This window comes from Tauraco erythrolophus, chromosome 7 (assembly GCF_009769465.1).
Source record: "Tauraco erythrolophus isolate bTauEry1 chromosome 7, bTauEry1.pri, whole genome shotgun sequence".
In the NCBI taxonomy this organism is placed as follows: Eukaryota; Metazoa; Chordata; class Aves; order Musophagiformes; family Musophagidae; genus Tauraco; species Tauraco erythrolophus.
Genome location: NC_141471.1, coordinates 11,440,786 through 11,462,251, shown reverse-complemented (window position 1 = coordinate 11,462,251; position 21,466 = coordinate 11,440,786). Strand labels below are relative to the sequence as shown.

Below are 21,466 nucleotides of genomic sequence, written 5' to 3'. Positions count from 1 at the left end.
ATTTGTCTGCTGAAAAGAAAGTTTCCAAAGTTCCGGTGTTCCAAAATGAAGTTGTGCTTTTCTTCTAGCTTTCTGCTTAGCAGTGATGTGAGGTATGCAGCAAAGAGCCCCAGACTAGAGCATTGAGAATTCACATGATGTTCAGTGGTGATGAGTTTCAAGTCTCGAATGGGGGAAGATCATAGCAGGTTACAAAGCTGCAGCAAAGCTGTGGGTGGAAAGGCCTAAAAGACTGTGTCATCTCTGCATGAAAGGAAACTAAAATTAGTCTACTGCTTTTCAAGAAGCTAAATATTGTGACATAAAGCAAGGGTTTAAATTATGCAGTGGAAGACTGAAAAGGAACAGAATAATTGCTTACAGACCTTCAGTCCACATTGATTCATGTCATGCGTGCTACCTTTACTATCTTTAGCTTCAAGTATATTCTCTGTTGCATGTATGGAAGACTCTCAGTAAACCATGCTTCACAATCCTGACCATGTGCTTCTGCCATTAAACTGTGTCTCCTCAGCAATTTCTGCGTTCCTTTATATGGCAAAACGTGTTTAACATTTTTTGTATGTATCCACGTGCTGATTACTTGGCCTTTTGTAGCAAATAAAACCTATGTTGACATGTGTTTGGTTAAGTAGTATGGCCGCTTGATGTTTTTCTGAACACCAAGGTAATAAGTACCTGATGGTAGGTGTGTTTTCCAGTGCTCTTTCTGATTCTGTGAAGGTGAGCTTTGTTTCATGAAGAGCTTAAATATAACTTGTCATTTGATTAGCATAACTAGCAGTGAAATGAACGTTTGGTTATTTGGGGGGTAAAACTCTTTTTTCCTCCCAGCCTTCAGGTTCTGATTAGCTGATGTTGTTGTTTACAGGGAACGTCTGGACCAGATCCCACCACAGTGTATGTTGATATGAGGGCACTGAGGCATGACAGGTCGGAACCACCTTTTTCTTTTTTTCTAATGCACACAATTAACAGAGTTTCTAGTAAGAAATCTACTTCAGCACACCTCACGGTCCCTGAAAACCTTTGTAATCCTCACAAATAACTGGTGCTAACTCCTACCGGCAAGCAGACATAGACATTTTTATTAGTTGGTTAATTAATTTTACCATTGATAAAATGGAAGCATCTGACATCACCACTGGAATGACTGACAAGGTTCCCTGCTTTTGTTGCCTTCAAGATTTCATGACACTTGTATTCAGGTGGCACAGCCTAGCCAGCCTCTAAGAAATGGAGTCCCATCGAGCCTCTTAGCTTCAGAGAGATGTTTCTCCTGGTTGGCAGCTGTTAGCCAGCAGGGAGACCATGGGGGGTTTTGCTGCAATTCTTAATGATGCAAGACTATGAGGGGATGGATTATTGGCTTCAGCCATTGTGAGCAACCACATTCTGTAACTGTGGATATTTTCTAGTTGTGTCATTAATGTTAGATACATATACAAGAAGCAAAAACTAAAATTTACCACTAGTGATGTTAAGGACATGTCTGAAATCTTATGGTTGGAGGGAAACTTGTGATTTTAGGGGTAATTTTAGAAAATACCCATGGATATATGTTTCAGTTTTCCAATACTCTGGTCAAAAGGCTAGCAGGTAGCCTTTTTACAAAATTTTAACAAAACAAAAAATTTTCTATTAACTCTCTGGAAAAGATGAACATTTAATTGACAATGTTCACCAATCCTAGTTCCTTTAAAAAATCATTATCCAAATAGGGCTTTTTTTTTTCCTTTGTTTTCTTCTTTTTCTTTCATCCTTCTTAAAAGCTTAACAGAGAATTTGTTGCCTTAGGTGAATACCAACTTTGGCTGTATCAAAGTGACCAGCTCAGCTTGCAGGGTTTAGACCTCAGGGCACTGCAGGCCCAAATTATCCTCTGGATAGATAAGTCGGATACACATACAGATATTTCCTTGTAGCACATGGAGTTCAGCAGGTGGAAGAAAGGAACTGCAACATACTTGACTCTCTCACCATTTCTTTAATCCTTTTGCACACAATGTTACCAACAATAATGCTTATGTTTGATCAGTCCTTTGGGATATTACTGTCTGTATAACTCAGCCCAGAACTGTGGTACTGTGTAGACACAGTCTATGCTTATGCTCAACCCCGCAAAATAAACCCTTTTTTACAGAAAGGTGTTATTGTTATGTGAGCCTGCCATCTCTGTGTTGCACTTTTGAAAGGAGATTGACTTGAGAAGTTGAATGATTTATGTTGGAAACAGGAAGTGAGAAGAGAAGCAATTCTTTACCTAAGAGCAGAGCGAACACTGTGACCAGGACAGATCTCATCCAGCCTAAAGTGGTCTCTTAGGCTCTTTCCATGGTCACTGGGAAGACACGCATGCCAACAGTATATCACAGCTATTTCAGACATACACCAGCATGGGCTGAATTGACCTTTAAGGTGCCTTTCGTTCTGTATTGATAAGAAAGGAAGCTTACTTTTTACAAGGGCATGTAGTGATAGGACAAGGGGAAATGGATTTAAACTGAAAGAGGGCAGATTTAGATTATATGTAAGGAAGAAATTTTTTACTCTGAGGGTGGTGAGGCACTGGAACAGGTTGCCCAGAGAAGTTGTAGATGCCCCATCCCTGGAAGTGTTCAAGGCCAGGTTGGATGAGGCTTTGGGCAGCCTGGTGTAGTGGAGGATTTCCCTGCCTGTGGCAGGGGGGTTGGAACTAGATGATCTTTGAGGTCCCTTCCAACCCTAACCATTCTATGATTCTACATAACTAACTTTGGAAATCAAATGTTCATTTCTTAATAGATACATTAAGGTGAGACTTACTCACCCATAGTGTTTGCTCTAATCTCAGAGCTCTGAAATGGTTGAAATTAAGTTGAACGCAATGTAGATAGATACATGTAAGCATCATTCAAGTGCAGGAGAAAGAGCTCATGAATCATTAAAGGTAAAGCTGTAGCTATAGAAAAGAAGGAAAAAAGCAAATGTAGATTAATTCCTTATTTGGAATTATTTTTTTCAAGAAGAGAAAGAAATTTATAGAATATTTATTGGAAAGGAAGTATATAGAAACAAATATGTAGAGAAAGACAACATAACATTTAGAGTTAGCTAATAAAAATTATAAACAATAAAAATAAATTTGTATATATTAATATAGAGGAAATAAGATTTATTGTTCATAAAAGCTGCATAAACAATGGGTATACTATTTCCCTGCCTTGGCATGTCATTGAGAAGTAGGCATCATTATGAAGATTAGACATTGCACTGTATTAATTTATATTTAGTGACTAGTTCTACAGAACATGAAAGATGATCTTTAGAGTTGGCTTCTCAGATTGTGGTAATGTAGATTTTAATTTGATGGATTAGAGCTGTGCCTCATTTACTCAGTCCTGTGGAATTTAGAATTAGATTCATGGGTCATAAATTAGGGGAGAAAACAACTTTATTTGACATAGTCTTTTCACACTTGCTGTTTCTAACCATTTTAGTGGAACTGAATGTCACTGGTGCTTAACAGTAACTGAAAAAATGCTGTACGTAGCTGTGAGACCATATAGTAACAACCCACCAAGTCTTTGCAGGTCAGCCAGTCTCCCAACAATATGAAAAAATTACACTGAGCTCGTAATGTGAGAAATTTTTTATCATCTTTTATATTTTAGAAGATATTTTCCAGAATTTGAAATAGACTGAACATAATTTATTTTTTTTCCTTGGCAACACTTTCTAGTTGCTGCAAAAAGCAGCTCTAGTTCATCTCTTTGAGAGTATTCAAATCCTGTTCACACCTCTAAAAATTAAAAATCAGTTTGAATACAACTATTTCAAGCTCTTCTGCTAATTATGTGTTTGCGCATTTCACAGCTTATGAAAAGGTCATTGTTTGATGGGAATTTAGATCAAAATACCCGTGCTATGTACAGTTTGGGTAGAGATCTAGGGTTGGTCAGTCGACCAAACTAGCTCCACTGGATTTGGATGGTTTGCTGCTTAGGTCAGGTTGGAGGTTCTCAAACACCTTTTTGTGTATGCCTCTGGTTTTCAGCCACCAGCCCACTGATTTAGCTGCTGAGACACTGCAAATCTGGCCGTGGTTACCAGTTGAAGGAAAAGACTGGGAACGGACTCACCTGGAAGTTCAGGAAACTTGTGCTAAGGGGTGCAACCACTCAGTCAGTGGCTGGCATCAGTTATGATACTGGAAAACGGCTCGATTGCCTAGCTGTGAGCACCTAGTACAGTTTTAGATGCTACAGCTACTCCAGCAGCATCTCCCGTAGAGCCCATGTTGTATTTGCTGGCACTAATGAGATGTCCCAGGCACCCTGTGCTGTCTAAAATGACGTTGGACACCTCTATTTGGAAACTGAGTAACATCCAAATAGCAAGAGCATACAGTTCTGGCGTGCTCTGGGTGAGCAACGTTAGCATTGTTGTACTCAGCATCTCATTGACTTCCTAAAAATCAGAGTGTCCTCAGGATGGTCAAGAAAGAGTGAGTGAAGTCCCACCTGGGCTGTTTGTTAGAAAACCAGAAGACTCCAAAGTTAACACCAAGTGGCTGATATGCCCCTGCACTGCAGTGCAGTGCGGTTTAGAGAGGTTAACTCAGATCCAAAAGGCAAAATAGGTGGATTAACGCTTCACCGCGCATGAGCTGGCGTCCCAGCAGGCTGCCCTGGAACAGCTCAGCTGGTCCCAGTTGCTGATTCACTGTTCAAGTCAGGTCATGTAAACGTGCCCACGTGCATCTGCAGGGAGGGCAGATGCAACAGAACTCCAGGCGTGAGCACCCTGTCGGGTTGTTGACTGCGTTTCTCTGCTGCTGTGTCTGGGCAGACAGCTTTATTCCCTCTCCAAATAAAAGAAGAAGAAATAGAATAAATGTATTCATATACTTGTCCTGCTACGTAAACTGCTGGTTTTCAGATCACTCCATCGTCATTTTAGACCAGTCATGTTCTCCTCAGCTTTTCAGGTGGTTAAGCATAAGATACTTAAATATGCTAAAAGCTGAGAAGTGCTTGGAAGATCAAAAAGAGAGAGACTGATCCTTTTCTCATCATACCAGAACACCATATACTTGAAAGATACTGGCTTTTATAACACTTACATGCTTTTGTAGCAGTAAAGATGTAAATTTAAAGCCCAAGCATCCCTTTTTTTCCAGGATGTTCTAAACCAATATGTGCATGTGTTTATAAAATTTAAAATGTCCAACAAAAAATACATCTCTGATATTAGCATAAAAATTTCACATCCTCCTCATCCTTAACAGCACGTTAGTTCTCAGAAGAAAAATTATTTATTGGCAAAACAAGCCACTTCATCAAACTGAGAATATACCTCATGTGTATTCCAAAATAAATCTTCCTTTCAGAAAGACAGGGCAAAAATATTTTGTAAATGTTTTTCAGGCAGTCAGCCTGGATTTTCAAATGTTTCAGTATATTTACGAATATTCTAAAACATATTTTTTTAGAATCATTCAAAACTGTCTTCAAAATGTTACCGTTTTAACCTGCTAGTTTAAATTTTGAAATTACCTTAAATTAGAAACTAAGCTGGTATGAATAAGAAATAAAATATCCTGGAAAATGTTAAAATGAAATATTTCGACTGCTTTGAATTTTTGCCCAACTTTTTAACATAAGAATTTTTTTTTTACATTTCTGAATCTTTTGTATTTTAAATGTTGTATAGAGGAACATAGAATCATAGACTAGTTTGGGTTGGAAGGGACCTTTAAAGATCATCTAGTCCAACCCCCCTGCAGTGAGCAGGGACATCTTCAACTATATCAGGTTGCTCCGAGCCCCGTCCAACCTGACCTTGAATATTTCCAGGGATGAGGCATCTACCACCTTTCTGGGCAACCTGGGCCAGTGTTTCACCACCCTCATTTTAAAAAATTTCTTCCTTATATCTAGCCTAAATCTACCTTCTTTTAGTTAAAACCATTACTCCTTGTCCTATCACAACAGGCCCTGCTAAAAAGTTTATCTCCGTCTTTCTTATAGGCCCCCTTTAAGTGCTGAAAGGCTGCAATAAAGTCTCCCTGGAGCCTTCTCTTCTCCAGGCTGAACAACTCCAGCTCTCTTAGCCTGTCCTCATAGGAGAAGTATTCCATCCCTCTGATCATTTTTGTGGCTCTTCTCTGGTCCTGCTCCAACAGGTCCATGTTTTTCCTGTGCTGAGGACTCCAGAGCTGAATGCAGTACTGCAGGTGGGGTCTCACAAGAGCAGAGTAGAGGGGCAGAATCCCCTCCCTCGACCTGCTGGCCACGCTTCTTTGGATGCAGCCCAGGACACGGTTGGCTTTCTGGGCTGCAAGCGCACATTGCCAGCTCATGTTGAGTTTCTCATCAACCAACACCCCCAAGGCCTCCTCAGGGCTGTTCTCAATCCCTTCATCCCCCAGCCTGTATTGATACTGGGGATTGCCCTGACCCATGTACAGGACCTTGCACTTCATCTTGTTGAACCTCATGGTGTTCTTGTGTGCCCACTTCTCAAGCTCGTCCAGATCCCTCTGGATGGCATCCCATCCCTCAGGTAAGTGAACCACACCACTCAACTTGGTGTTGTCTGCAAACTTGCTGAGGGTGCACTCGATGCCACTGTCTATGTCATTGATGAAAATACTAAACAGTACTCGTCCTAGTATGGATCTCTGAGGGACACCAGTTGTCACTGACCTCCATCTGGACATTGAGCCATCGACCACTACCCTATGGTTGTGACCATCCAACCAATTCCTCATCCATGGAACAGTCCACCCATCAAATCCTTATCTCTCCAATTTAGAGAGAAGGATGTTGTGGGGGACCATGTCAAAGGCCCTACAGAAGTCCAGAAAGACGACATCCGTAGCTCTTCCCTTGTCCACTGATGTAGTCACTCCGTTATAGAAGGTCACTAGGTTGGTCAGAAAGGACTTACCCTTGGCAAAGACATGCTGACTGTGTCAAGAATCCCCTGTCCACTAAGATCTGCTACTCCACTGCGGATCGGACTGGCTCCGGGGCAGCTCCCCTTGGCAACTGACTGCTAGTTTCGATTACACCACATTTAAATCATCACCGTTGAATTTCCCCACCATTGGATTTCCTCAGAAGTCTTAATTAGTGAGCTGAAGGATCCATCTGGTGATGTCTGAGCGAGATCGTTGATCTTCTCCTAAAGCTGAATCTTCCTGCACATTCTGTAAAGATAAACATCCCCTTGCATCCTGATATTCTCTCTGATAGCAAAACCTTATCTATAGAAAAAAAAGATTGTGAAAATCACTGTCCTGCCCTAAGTGCAGGATAGGAAAGATCTACTTTGATATTGGAGTTTATTTTAAAACGACAGAAAAGAAAAAGGAAACAAATTCAGTGCAATCTATGTCTACCCCAAAAGCAGGTAGAATTGTCACCAGTCTTGTTTAGTAGCAGGTAGTGACGACTTATGAGCTCTGATGGAGCAGAGGCTTAGCCTTCTAGGGGGAGAGAGCCACTAATCAAGTCACATATGTATTGATGGAGATTTTGATATTATCATTTTACAGGCATTTGTAATAGATAGTTTCCCCTTGTTTTGGCTACACATTATATTTAAGCTGATTATTGAACTGCATCCACATTTTGTACCGAACTGGGCAAGAATGAAGACTTTCAGTGAATGTTAGTAAACACTGTTCTCAATTTTGATACCGTCTCTAGTTTCATATGTGCAGGCATCCTTACCCCTCGTATCTTTCTGATCCTGTCTTTAAATTCCAGTATTCCCTTTGGTGAAATCATAGATGCATTAAATGATCATTTAAATTATTCAGTTTCATGTAGTGAAGTCTGTATTTTTTCAGTAGGGTTAGAAAAATGGAGAATTTAATTTATTAAACCCTTTTGTGGTTTGCTGGATTTCCTTTTCAGCTACATGTAATGGTGAGCTGCTTGGATAGTTTCTTGGTCACAGACATGGTGAGGCAGCAAAGAGGGAGGCAAATCCAGATGTAGGATGATGCCAAATAGACTAGAAGCACCGAGATCTATTTGAGTCCAAGTTATTAATTTTTCAGTCTGGCTGTCATTCAGTGTGTGGCTTGTGGTATCCAAAGTCTCTCACTGAAATATTCCCATTCCATCATTAGAACAATTACGTTAATCTGGTTGCCCTCTGAATGGATTAAACAAGCAGTTTGTGGAGCTGTACAAATAGGTGTCTTCTCTTCTTATGTGGTCACTGACGTCTTCTTAGAATGATGCAAATTACTATGTCTCCTAAAAATAAGTGACCGTTGTATATAATTGTCATTAGCAGACTTAATTTCTTAGGAAGTCGTAAGTATGTTATGCTAAATCTTGTTTTCTGTTTTGAACTTAGAGGTTATGCAGAGAGCTCTGAACTTCCATCAGACTTGCTCAGGTGTTGTCTCCTTGACAAAGGTGATTTCAGAGGATGGAAATTCTGAATCTCATTCCCCAGGAAAAGAAGGGAACATTTGTAGTGTTTCAAAAATACATGAAAACAGTTACTTTAGATTTATTTTTATAGACTGCTTATACGCTGAGCCCAGTCTCAAATGCAGGCTCTGGCAAAAGGAATCAGTTAAGGCTTTGGCTTCATTTTAATATATTCCAGCATTTCAGACTTCATGCTGGAAAAGAAAAATAGCTTTTTATTCTGGCTGTCAATTGTTTATTCTTTTGCTCCGTATTTTACTAAAATGTTCATGTTGTATATGCGTTGTTTTGTGTAATACCAAGCAACAAAGCCACAGGAGCTTTTTTCCTAATTCTCAAACACTTCTACTTCATCTGCCTTGAAAAATACTCTTATTATAGGGTTATCAGACAAAAGAACTACTTAGCTAAATTATTATCTAAGCTATAGCCGCAGCAGCGCTCTGTAGCACAGTCACGACATGGAGGATAACCATTTTATGATCACATAGTGGGGAAAAGAGACTGGCGGGGAGATATGTCAGAAGGAGACATGCTAATGGAAAGTGACAGTAAAATAGTTACCTTTTGTGAAAGTTTAACTAATCAATCATACTTGAAAGCCATTTGCCAGTGGTAGCAAAAGAGAAACTTTAAAGAGTGCTCCTTGACGCACTGCAGAGCAGTGCTTTTTCCAACATGGATTACAGCATACAGAGCCCAGTTGCAGGTTACAGAAAATCCCAGTCCTCAATAATCCACTCTGTGTGTGGTCTAAAGGGGTAATTAAAATCTATTATTGCCCCCTTTGACACCCAGCCACCTTTTCCTCTGCAGCGAGATTTAGTAGGCAAAGTGTGTGGAGTATTTTGAGGTTGGAAGTGCTAAACACCCGGTGAACTGTTCAAAACAGAGACCTCACAAGTCATTGGCCTCAGAAAGCCACCAGTGCTTTATGTGCAATGAGCTCATTTACAAATTGGATTGTCAAGTACTACCTCCAGCAGTGCCATTGTGGTTATCCCGAGCTTCGAGGATCTTCTCATATGGGTGGCTCCAATTACAAGTTTCACACATCACTCATGCTTTTTGATTTTAGATTGTTTGTCGCTTTAGCTGTTTGGGTTTTTTCTGTTATCACAGGAACAGGTTTTTCACCCCTGTGAAGTCAGTAGAAGAGGTAACCCTCAGTGTAGAGGGGGAGGGTCTGAGGTCTTTAAAATAAAACCTGAGTCACTGAAAGTTTTAAGTATGATAAGTAACGATTCAGTTTGATTTTGAGGAGTCTTTGTAGAAACATCTGGCTTGTAGACATTTTGCCCATTACCTTGCAGAGTCTCATTAGTGAGTTTAAGCTGTCTGTACTTAAAAAAAGTACTGGCAAAACCTTCCTCGTTCTTCATGCTTTTGCTCAGGAGAAGATACAGTCTTGACTTTTTAGTGGCATTGTGTTTTGTTTCTGCCATGCAAACAATGCTGTCTCAGAAATCCCCTTGGCACTGTTTCTGATCTGTGGGAAACAAGTCTCCCAGAAAGAAAAGTGAATTCGGGCTGATAAGCATCATATCGACACTTCCAATTCTGACTTAGAAGAGAAGCCCTGCTCTCTCTTGCCGTTCCTGCCTGCGTCAGGAGACGAACCAAGAGGCTTGTTCAACCTCTGTGCGCTGGACAGTCAGTGATAAGGAATAAAGCTGATGACCTGGGAAACTGAAGAGGAACAAACGCTGTCTAAGGGATTGCAGTGTTTACGTATGAGGATGCAGATTTTTAACAAACTTTGTAAATGCACCTATTTTAAGAGCTTTGAAAGATGCTTCATGTTTCCAGGCATAACGCAACTTCTGTTGCAGGGCAGGAGAAAGGGACGAACATCCGTAACTTTCAGATGGGAAATCACCCCCTCCTGTCCCAGTCTTGTCCCTGTGAGACTAAAACTAGGGGAATGGGAGCCCTGCAAAGCAATTTCTTTGCTTTCTAAGGCAAGATTACTAGCTCTTCAAGTATTTCCTCCCTTGAACAAGTCTGTTTCTTCTTGATAAAGCCATCTTCAAGGGATCAGAGTATTATGATTTTAGTGGAACGGGGACAATAACAGTTGGCTCTAAATGTGGGTTTTGAAAGAGGATGTGGTTTGGCATACTTTAACTACAAATCAAGAAATTCCAGTTATATTTCCCCTGGAGGGCTTAGGGGAAAGAGAATACTGTTGTGTACCAAGTAAGATGAAGACAAAGGGAAAACAAAAAGCTGTAGCTTTCCAGGAAACTAGGTGCTACTGCAGTTGTACATTTATGTAATGGTTTGCAAGTGGAATGAATCTAACCATGCATTTACAGGAATGTCTTAAAAAAAAAAGAGTTTTTATTCTTCTGTTTTCTTTACAGATAAAATGTATTACGTATTTGATTTTTATAGATAGTGTATTCTGAAGCTAATTTGCTTTGTTTCCCTCATTTTGAGATACACTACTAATGGAGCACTGAACAGTGATTCTTTGAAAGGGCCAAGAGTGATCAACATAGAGTGCATTTACTGTCTCAGTAGTGGAGGAAAAAGTGACATTTTCCCATACTGCTACCTTAGAGTGCATTTCACCATAGAGACATCTGCTTTGGAAGGAAAAATACTTCATGAATACATGTAAAATTGGAGCAAACCTTTGTAGTTTTTGCAGACCTAGCCACAGACTGTGGTGTGTGCTCTAAGAGATGGATCTTCCTTAGTGCTTTCCATCCCTCTTTCCTTTTCCCCTCTTCTTTTGCCAGCCTTTGCAGGAAGACAGGGCCTTTGCTTCCCACACGCTGACAGGTTTTTTACAACAAATATTGAGCAGAAGGTGCTGTGCTGGCGGTTTCCAGAGCCCTGGAAATGGGCTCTGTCCCCTCTGGGACCCACCCCAGCATTGCTAGCCTCAGGCACTCGTTCGGTGCCTGTTTGTCAGCGGAGTCTCCAGCTGTAGAATACTGAATGGTTGGGGTTGGAAAGGAGATCTCTGAAAACAGTAAAAGCCTCCCTTTTTGATACAAGAATTCGTCGCTAACTTTGTTAGAGGGGTGTAATATGCTCTTAAATACCTCTTTTCAATAACTCTTAGTATGTTGCTTCAAACCTTACATATCCTTCTTAATCTATGTATAGTAGAAGGTGTCTGTTTGCAGAAGGTGAGCTTATTTATGTGAAGAGCTTTGTGAAGCTCAGCTGGGGTTCCTAGTAAGTCTCCTGTGAAACACAGTCCCTTTTCAGTGCCTTCAGGTGTACAAAGCACTGCTGCTCCTGGCACCGCTAACCACTAATCTGTAGTTTTTATTCAACTAAAAAAATTAGCTCCGTGGGTTGAAGTTTTCCATGCATAGCGAATGTCCTAGAGGTTGTTAAGGGGAGGGAACCTTCCACAGGTTTTTCCGGAAAAAATGCAGGATGCCAGCTCTGTGAGTCAGTTGATGGTGTGAATTTTGAAGCTCGTAGCAAGGTAAGGAGGAAGGTGAAAGAGAAATACTTGATTTCAGAAATTTTGCCTTTGAAAATATTGTGTGACTATAAATATTAATATTGCATTGAGGAAAATAAAATTATTTCCATCATTGTTAACAACAAATAGGGTAATTCAATTATATGAAAAAGTTTTCAGATCCCAGATTTGTTACAGTGAGTTTTCCTTGTGTAGCGTCTCTTTTTCTCAATTAGAACTGGGAAGATAAAGCATATTACATTAAACAGAATCATATCTCATTGTGATTATAAAAAATGCTGTAAAACAATTAGCAATAATAATGTGTCCTGGGAGGTTTTGTGATCTAATAAGGAGATAACAACTGAGAGCAGCGATATGCCTGTTTTTGCAAATATGAATCTGAGGCATGGAGAGGTGATGATGATGCTGTGCCTGATGGGGCACAGTAGGTATGAGGTAGGAGGAGAGACCAATTCTCTAGAGTCCCGGTCCAGTGCATTGACTTGAAATAGTTGTGTATTGTGCTTTACACAATGTGCAAAGTTAATTTAAACAAATTAATGTAGTTCATGTATAATGAAAGCTGAACATTTTAAAGTGCTCCAAGGTTGAAAACAAATATAAACATGGCTTAGTTTTTTTCACATATCCCATGGTCTTATATGATAAAATTGGTATTACTTTTTAAATCTCTGAAGCTTTGCAAATTCCCTTCCTGAATGTGAGTTCCTGCCTCATTTTGATCCCTTTGCAACTTTCTGAACTGTCTTAAATCCTTGTGTAACCTTTTCTGCTTCTTTGTTCAGCCATCTGAAGGATTGGAAGCTATTTACTTTTGACCTCAGAGAATTTGAGACATGAAGTGTAATTTAGGTTTATAGTGAAGAAAAGTCTTTAGATTAAAGGAAGTGATTTAGTGCTAATTCTTTAACTGAAGATATTGATGATAGAATAACAGGATTAAAATAGTCCTAGGCATATAGAAGATTTAATGGGTTGTTCATTTTGTTGGCTAAAGTTGCCTCAATCCAAAAACTCCTCTTCAGTCTCAGCGTGTCATGCAATGGGAGGAAAACTGCTCTGAGGAAACCAGGATGATGCAGGGAAACTCATCTTCAGTATCTAGATTTTCCCTTCAGCCTAATTTTTCAGCTATGCCATTTCCTACTTTTCTGATCTGGCTACTTGAACTGGATATGTCATTTTTGCAAGACAGACGTTGTGTTCTTTGACGCATCTTTCCATTTTCGGTTGAATGAGCTCATTGGCTTGCAAATTCTGGAATAGTTTGTGTAGAAATATTTTTTTTATTTGAATAAAGACAAGATGCACTGAAAGTCTTGAGTGTCAAAGAGCCCTCACCCCAGTCCAGGATACCACTGTTACCTACAGTGCCCATCTTTCCTCTAACTACAGAACATCAGAACAGCTGCATCAGCAATTTCCCCACCATCAGTCTTACTCAGGCACCATCTCAGCATGAGACAGCGATATATATCTGAAAGGTGTTGATGGAAATAGTTCTGGCCAGAGTTTGAGTCAGAACCAGCAAATCACTGTGCTATGGGTATAGCTCATGAAAGCACACGTGCCTCTCTGGCTTAAATGCCTTACAATTAGGTTTTGGTTAAAATTTCTAATGACACTAGGTGGTTGTCTTTTCTCACCAGGAAGACCATTTTGTTGCAATCAATCAGAAGAGTCAGTTTTGACATATCTTTTTTCAGCTTAAGGAAAAGATAAAATTCTCTAAGTGGACAAAAACACTCTAACTTTTGAATTTTTGCTGATTGATGGTGGTTTAAAGCATTTTCAGTTTAGAGAGTTAATTCAAATTTCAAAACAAAACAACTGAAACACTAAACAAATAACCTCTTTTTCTGACTTGAAACATTTTTTTTTGCAGATTCAGTTCACAGGTTTCCCATATTTAACTTTTAAATCTAGTTTAATACACAAAAATTTTCAAAAAATCAATTTATTGCCGATAAGAAAATATCCACTTTCTTTCCATAAGCTCAACTTCTAATGTAAGTGACAATCAGCAAGAAACCTTAAGAAATAGATCTGGAATGAACCAGAGACCATTAGCCGTTTCTTCTCTGCCACAGAAAGGCTGTGGACAAGGAGACGACTTAGGAGACATATAATGGTATTTTAGAATCATAGAATCATAGAATGGTTAGGGTTGGAAGGGACCTTAAAGATCATCTAGTTCCAACCCTCCTGCCATGGGCCGGGAACCCTCCACTACACCAGGTTGCCCAAAGCCTCATCCAACCTGGCCTTGAACACTGCCAGGGATGGGCATCCACAACTTCTCTGGGCAATCTGTTCCACTGCCTCACCACTCTCAGAGTGAAAATTTCTTTCTATATCTAATCTAAATCTGCCCTCTTTCAGCTTTAAATCCATTGCTCTTGTCCTATCACTACACACCCTTGTAAAAGTCCCTCTCCAGCTTTCTTGTAGGCCCCCTTTAGGTACTGGAAAGCTGCTATAAGATCACCCCGCAGCCTTCTTTCTCCAGGCTGAACAGCCCCCAACTCTCTCAGCCTGTCTCATAGGAGAGGTGCTCCAGCCCTCTGATCATCTTCGTGGCCCTCCTCTGGACTCATTCCAGTAGCTCTATGTCCTTCTTGTGTGGGGACTCCAGAGCTGCGTATTTTCAATATATGTTAGGTTATACTTCCATCACATCCTATCTGGTTTCCTTTAAGTCTTGATGCTGAAGTTTTCAAGAGTGGTAGCAACCCAAAACAACTCCTAAACATAAATTAGTGTGCAAAATAGCACACTAAAATACTTAACAAACTAAAAAACTAGGCTTCTAAGCTGCATGACTGCAAAATGGCATGATGTGAGAACAGACCGCTCAAGGTAGGAGAAGAAGAATAATTAGGGTTGGTAGGGTAGACAGGGAAGTAGGAGCTTGAGATGATGGAAGATGCAGTGCTTCAGTGCCCAAGCCTGGCTAACAGCAGAAGATGCTGGCACACTGGCAAGGAGGAGCAGGTACCATGGCTCAGTTTGTGGGAATGGCTATAAGGAAAGGAGAAGGTCAAGATGTGGGATTTGCCAAGTGTTAGGGTAAAAGGCAAACTCTTTAGCTGAGTTATATTTAAAAAGAAAGGGGACAGTGGGAAAAACTCTTGAATTGCACTTGGAGAGCTAGTTAGAAATAACAAGAGTAAGCTAAGAATGGTTCGTGCCAAGCATCGCAGTAAAAGGTTCCCGACTATGAAATACTTTCAGCTGAGAAATACACTCTAAAAGGAAGTGGAAGAAGCTTCATCATTTGAATACTATAACAGAGCAGACAAAGCACATGAAAAGTGCACTGCAGGGAACAGGTTTTTTTTTTGGCAAGGAGCGAGACTTGGATGACCTAATAGCTTCTTTCAATCTCTGTTAGAATCACAGAATCCAAAGTCTTTCTCAGAGCAGCAGCACAGCCCGCTTTGAAGGTTGCCCAGTTTTTGGCATCGTAACCTTGGTTAGTACCACTCTGCACGCTCCAGCCCCCGCAGATTCCCAAAGCAACAGTTAATAGCTCTGCTGACAAACTCTGTTAGTACCACTCTGCACAGTGATTACAGTGCCCAGTTAGTTATAGCTTGCCAGATTTCATTCTGAAGTCAGATTCAGTCCTACTTTTTCTATAGTAAGTGTTTGATTTAAAGGGGATGAAATCTGTCCAATGGATTAAATTGTAAGAAGAAAAGAATTTAGCGCATACTTGTGGTGTAGCTGCATTCCCTATTAAATCCCAGCAGCCAGACTTTGAAATATAGGCAAGCTTTCCCAGCCGTACAGCGCTGGTTAGAGATTGCTTTAAGAAAAAGACTCATCTAGGAACGAGTGAAGAATATTCTAAAATTATACTGTCTTATACTATACTCTGTAAATTCTACGGATTCATTGCATGTCATAGTTGCTTATAGGTTTGTAACCGTACCATGATTCTTAAACATCTTCTGCCTCTCCTCTCCAGTGAGACATTTTGGTGGGAGAAAACTCTGTGCCTGCCCTACATTGGGTCACTCATTTATGTTTTCCTTCTCAGCTTGGCTGCAAACCACCAGAAGGTGCAAAAGTAGCTTTCACACCCAAGGGCAGCATTTTTCTCCCATCCACTTGATTTTGGGCTTCTTGCCCAGGCTGACTCTACTGTCCTGTTCTCTCTGCCCTTCCCAGCACCACTCGAAGGCAGCAGAAAGCAGCGAGAAGGCTCTGTACTCACTTGTAGAGATTCTTTTCACTCCCAACAAAGACTGACTGGAGCACTCTAGAAGAACAGGACTTTACCTTTCTAGACCTCCGCTGTCGGGAGCATGGTTATGATTATTGGTGAATGTGAAGAAGGTTTACTAACATTGTCCTAAGAAGGCTGTAAGGAGCCATGGATTTCTCTGCTAGCATCACCTGAGTAATTCAGAGGCATTTTTTTTCAAGATCTGATGTGCTCTGGGCTCTGCCTTTTTGCCTTGCCTGCCAGACCAGCGTTGGTAGTGATGCTGCTCACTCGAGAGGGAAAGTGATGAAGTTTTCAATCATGTCTGCTGTCTGTGTTTGTCAGTGGAAAATGGAAATCTCTTGGGGAAGAGTGGGAACAATTGAATTATTTTATGCTGAGGCACAGTAAAACTCATTTCTAAAATTGTTACCTAATGTCCATAATTTATTCACAGTACTAGTCCCGGTAGAGGTAATAAGACTATTACGCACTTAAAATTAAGTGTGCACATAGGAGTCGGTAACATCAGAGTTAATGTTTTACTTCTATTTTTTTGAAATCTCATTGTGGCAAAATACCTTTTATTATTTCAGAGTTGTTAGAGGTTTAACAGCGTGTTCCCAAATGGATTGTGAGCTTAGCAGAAACTTTTTTAAAAGAGTCCAAGTTTTTGAGTGCTGACAGGGCCCTCACAGAAAACCTCCAGGAAATGCTGTTTCTATGTTTAGTGCACTGCTGTGATAACTCTGTAGGGATGTGAGGCAGAGAGCACGGAGTGGGAGATGTTTCACAGAACTGGAAACTGAGAAATTGCACCTTCTGGATTGTCATGTGCTAAAAAATCAGATAAGGTTAAAGGAAATAGTTGGAGAAGGGAACTGGAGGAATATGCTAGTGATAATAAGAACAAGGTGGGAAGCACCGATGCTGAAAGCAAAGAGGAAAGAAATGGTCAGATTTATGAATGTTGATTCATTTCCAGTAGTCACTTCATTGACTATCAAATTTATAGATTTATTATATGTGATTTCTACTAGGCCTGGAGTTCAGCAGCACATCACTGAGGCATGTCTTAGAACAGGAAGGGAGCAAAGGCCAGCAGTATCTCTGGGCAGCTGGACAGCTCTAACATACACTTTTTCCTGCCCCAGAGGTTTTTTGCTACTGGTTATCCAAATTGAATTCTTTTAAAGCCGATCTTAAATTCAAATAAAGTAGTCCCTGACCTTTGTTACACCATCACTCTTAGAGGTGCTTATGGCTGAGGTTTTTTAATTTGTCTCTTTTAAAGATTTTCTCTTTTTGACAATGTTGGTAAATAATAACTCTGTTAAAGGAGTACCAAGTGGTTGAGATGATGACTTGTTCTTCTAAGAACAGCAATCTGTCTGCAAATATGTATCTAAAGATTGGAGATGTCAGTTGTTCAGAAGAACTCAGTTAAAGGCATTTTGTATTTCTACATTAACGTGGATTTTACAGAACAAAGATATATATAACAAGGCAGAAATATAGGTGTTACTAACAACTTTTTTTGCAGTATTTGGTTTGTTTCCATATGCAGAGTTATTTTTAAAGCCTTTGCTGCATACTCCTAAATACCTATGATTTGGCTTGCCATTTGAACAGCAATGCAAGCGTGGCTTATGTAGACATGCCCTTTATAGAGCAGCATTAACATAGCTTGCATGTACATCTTACAGTGAAGCTCTGTGGCCTGGGTTTCTGCTGCCCCATATCTGTGTCCCTAGTTGAACAGATGGATGTTGTAGCTTCACTGCTTTTGCTGTGAATCCAGTGGTGGCCCTACTGCTCTTCAGCTAGTGGGAGGCTCAACAGAAACGTTGTAGAAGACACGGGGGTGTGTGCGCACCTGTAACACCAGCAGAGGTTTAAGAGACCAATATGGTGTAAAACAAGGACAGGTAACGTTAAGATAACACACAGTGTTTATCTTTAGTAATTAGTGCTCAGGCTCTGTCTGGGGGTTTTGTGGCAGTCTGACAAACGCTGGAAGATGGTTCCTGTTACGCACCTTGCAGGAGAGCAGGTCAGGCTGCAGCCTGCCTAACCATGCCTGCCCCAGGCCATACCCCTTGTAGGGCACTTACATCCTTTTCCTCTCAAAATGACTTAGAAAAGCAGTCTAAAATTGCTAGGTGTTTGGATTGTATCTCTTTCTGTTAGTGCAAGGAACTGTTCACACTGACATGCAATGCCTCAGGGCTTAGCCCTGCCCCATCCATCAAGGTTGAGAGACTTCCCAGAACTTCAGATAAAACACTATTCACTATTTTGCCTTGACCTCGACAGTCCCAGCTTTTATAGAAGACTTTTGGAGCAAAGAAGTAGTGAAGAAAAAATATGTATATTTTTTTTCCATCTCTTTTATGTTTAGGGGCTGAACTTGCCAAAGCTTTGTTCTTCTCCAAAGGGACCTCTAGCTGAGGTCTCTCTGTGTCTCATCCCTCTTTCCCAAACTGAGCACTGCGGTACTCTGTCTATAAAAAGGACCTCAAAACAGTCAGAAAAAGATCTGTCATGACTGCTCTAACAGACTGCGGTTCTGTGATCAGTTTAACCGGATCCAGTTCTCCACCCATCTACTCTAACTATGTCTTCCTCTCTTGTGATGTTTCATCTTTACCTTTCACAGGGTTGGTTTTTAGGCATCTTGTGGGTTTTTTTTTTTTCTTTCTAATCATAGAGTGATGGGGAGGAAAGAGGTAAGAACAGCTCTTTCGATAGAAGTTCAGATTTAGCTTGGTTAGTGGAGTATGAAAAATGGAAAAATGTTCGGAGTGGGAAGGTTAAGGTTTTCATTGGCCGTTAGAACTCTCAGTTACCTCACTCAGGATACAGGAATGCCTAGATGTCACCAAATTTCTTCACCATCTACTGACTGAGATCATAACTATTTAGGACTGTAAAGTCTCTTTCATTCTAACCTGATGAGCACTTTTCTAAGGTTACATGAGGAATTTCCTTCCAGACCATCATACCACTGAAGGAGAGCTGCTATTTCTGTTCCTTTAGTGGGAAATAAGTTATCTAAGAAAGGGAGAGAGAGGACCAGAAAGCCACACTCAGAGAAAGGATCTGACTTCAGCAGTAATAACAGTTTTCATTAAATTATTATTTTTAATATTGAAATGTTTATCAGCCACTGTCCATTGAAAATAAATAAAAGATTGCAAATGCAGATTTGAAGCTGAGGCCAGGTTTGAGTTATTTCAATATGACTTTGATTTTAACTGTTAGCTACTCGTGGAATGTGGTTGCTCACTCAGCTCACATGCTTTTGTGTCTGGCCTGGCATTTGTGATGTTCTTGAGGGAAATCAATATTTTAGATCCCTCTTGTTGTGAATAAATTTGTGCATGGAATTCCATTTACAAAAGTCTATCAAAAACAAATAAAAGGCACCAACTACATACGAAGAATTTAATATTTAAGAAAACGTTCACACAATCTTTTTTTCATTATTTTCCCAGCCGTGAGTCTTGACTAAGATTAAATATTAGGCCCAATTCTATTCTACAGGATATAAGCTTCATCTGTCCAAAAATCACATTAATCTCTGTGACCATTAACCATTCCTTTTAGAAATAAATGTTAATGAAAAGCAAATAAATGCAACCATGTATTATGCATATCATTTGTACATGTATTTTACAGAGTTCGTTTAGTCGAAAGAGGATCTCCACATAGTTTGCCCTCATGGAGTCAGGAAAGTAAGTAGTGAAAGGAGATTTAAACCTACCTTTTATGGTAAATATTTTCAGTACATTTCCATTTCTCTTAATTTTTACATGAATGTAGTGTTAAGGAAGGTTTTGTCAGCTGTGCAGACTGAAGACCTCTCTTTAGTGTCGAGGTTACGGCACGATCACAGTAACTGGTGCATCACTGATCTCAGAAGCTGCACCATCCTCTTTTGTGCAAAAGTTTTTCCTTCTTTTATGCAAAAAGAAGGTATTTCGTCCTCTGCATCTCACTCTTGAAATAGCCAACAATGTTGCCACTAGTGAAGGCAGTTTTATTGATGTAGACCCACCTCCACTGAGAACTGGTCTGAGATTGCCAACACTGTACTCATAGTGTACTGATCACCTGCAGAGGGACTGTCCCCTGGTGGATGAGGACACAGGACCAGCATACAGAGATAGGGATGCTGCTCTCAGCTCCGTCCTTGGCTGTGGTGTCTGACCATCTGCCGGTGACTGAGGTCTTCTGCTAAGCATTGTCTGCCTTTGGGAGAAAGGAGAAGTGCCATCGCTGCTGCACCGAGCCACTGAGGCACGCCCTGCTCACTGGCTGCCCTTGACGCTGTGGATGCTCGTTGTAAAGCTTTCTAGCCATAGCTTTGCAAACACTCGTGGTCAGAGGATGCTCCCTTTTCTGTTTTAGGGTTTAACATCTGCCCACTTCTGTAGCAGCTGAATGACCATTACATGAAGTCATTGGCGGGGCCTCATTCTGACGAGATTGCATGGTGCCTCTGGCTTTTTCTGTGTCAGGCCAAAGTTTCATGTGGCTAGGCAGGGGTTTTTTTGTTTGTGGGTTTTTTTTTCTGTTCTAGTATATACTCTCAGAGAAACTTGGACTGTTTGGTAGGATTTTTGTATTGTATGTGAACATTTGATTTCTGAGGAGTTTTTAATGATGGAACAGCTTTCACAAAGAGAAGAGCTTTTGTAGCATTTCCCAGATATCTCAGAGTTTATTACATCTATGGACTATTTGAATTTTTTATGTTATAAGATTACTTCAACTGTTTAAGGATTCCTTCTAGTTTCTAATGAAGGTTTTTTGGGGGATGGTCAGTATTGATTGCATAAGCCAGTATCTGCTCTCTTAGTGCCTCATATTTTCTTTCAATAGATCCTCCCAGGAGTACGTATCATTATTGCTAATCCAGAAACAAAGGGACCCTTAGGAGATTCTCATCTTGGTGAGGTGAGCCATGAAAACCTTAACCTTTGTACGCTCTGAACTAAATTGCAGAATAAAGCTATCATCATGTATGCCAATGGTTTCCTGTACTACATCTTATCAAATACCCAGTTAAGAAAATAGTGAATTCTACAGATCTTTTTATTATGTAATGTGTGTAGCATGATATTTGTGTCATTATTAAAATCGTTAGTAACATACTTGATAAATACTAATCATAGCTCAAGTTTGTTAAAAATTGGAAAAAATCTGCATTTTCTAGCCGTATTTTCTACTTGGCACTTCACTAATTCTGATGGAAACTTGCATGAAAAAATGAGTTTATTGATTAGTCTAATTTCAGCTAGATGGTTTTCTAGCACTATTCTTTTCATAATCATTGTGCTTCAACGCACTGAAGTC

General features: G+C 40.2%; 1 protein-coding gene across 1 annotated transcript in view; it reads left to right on the top strand.

Moving 5' to 3' along the window:
* The window catches only part of DIP2C (DIP2 acetate--CoA ligase C (putative)), a 341,989-nt gene that overhangs the window by 312,783 nt on the left and 7,740 nt on the right, over nt 1–21,466 (top strand). The window contains 4 exon segments of the mRNA XM_086614512.1: nt 872–933; nt 19,787–19,842; nt 20,376–20,377; nt 20,993–21,067. Of these exon segments, the coding sequence (XP_086470638.1) occupies nt 872–933; nt 19,787–19,842; nt 20,376–20,377; nt 20,993–21,067 (195 nt within the window).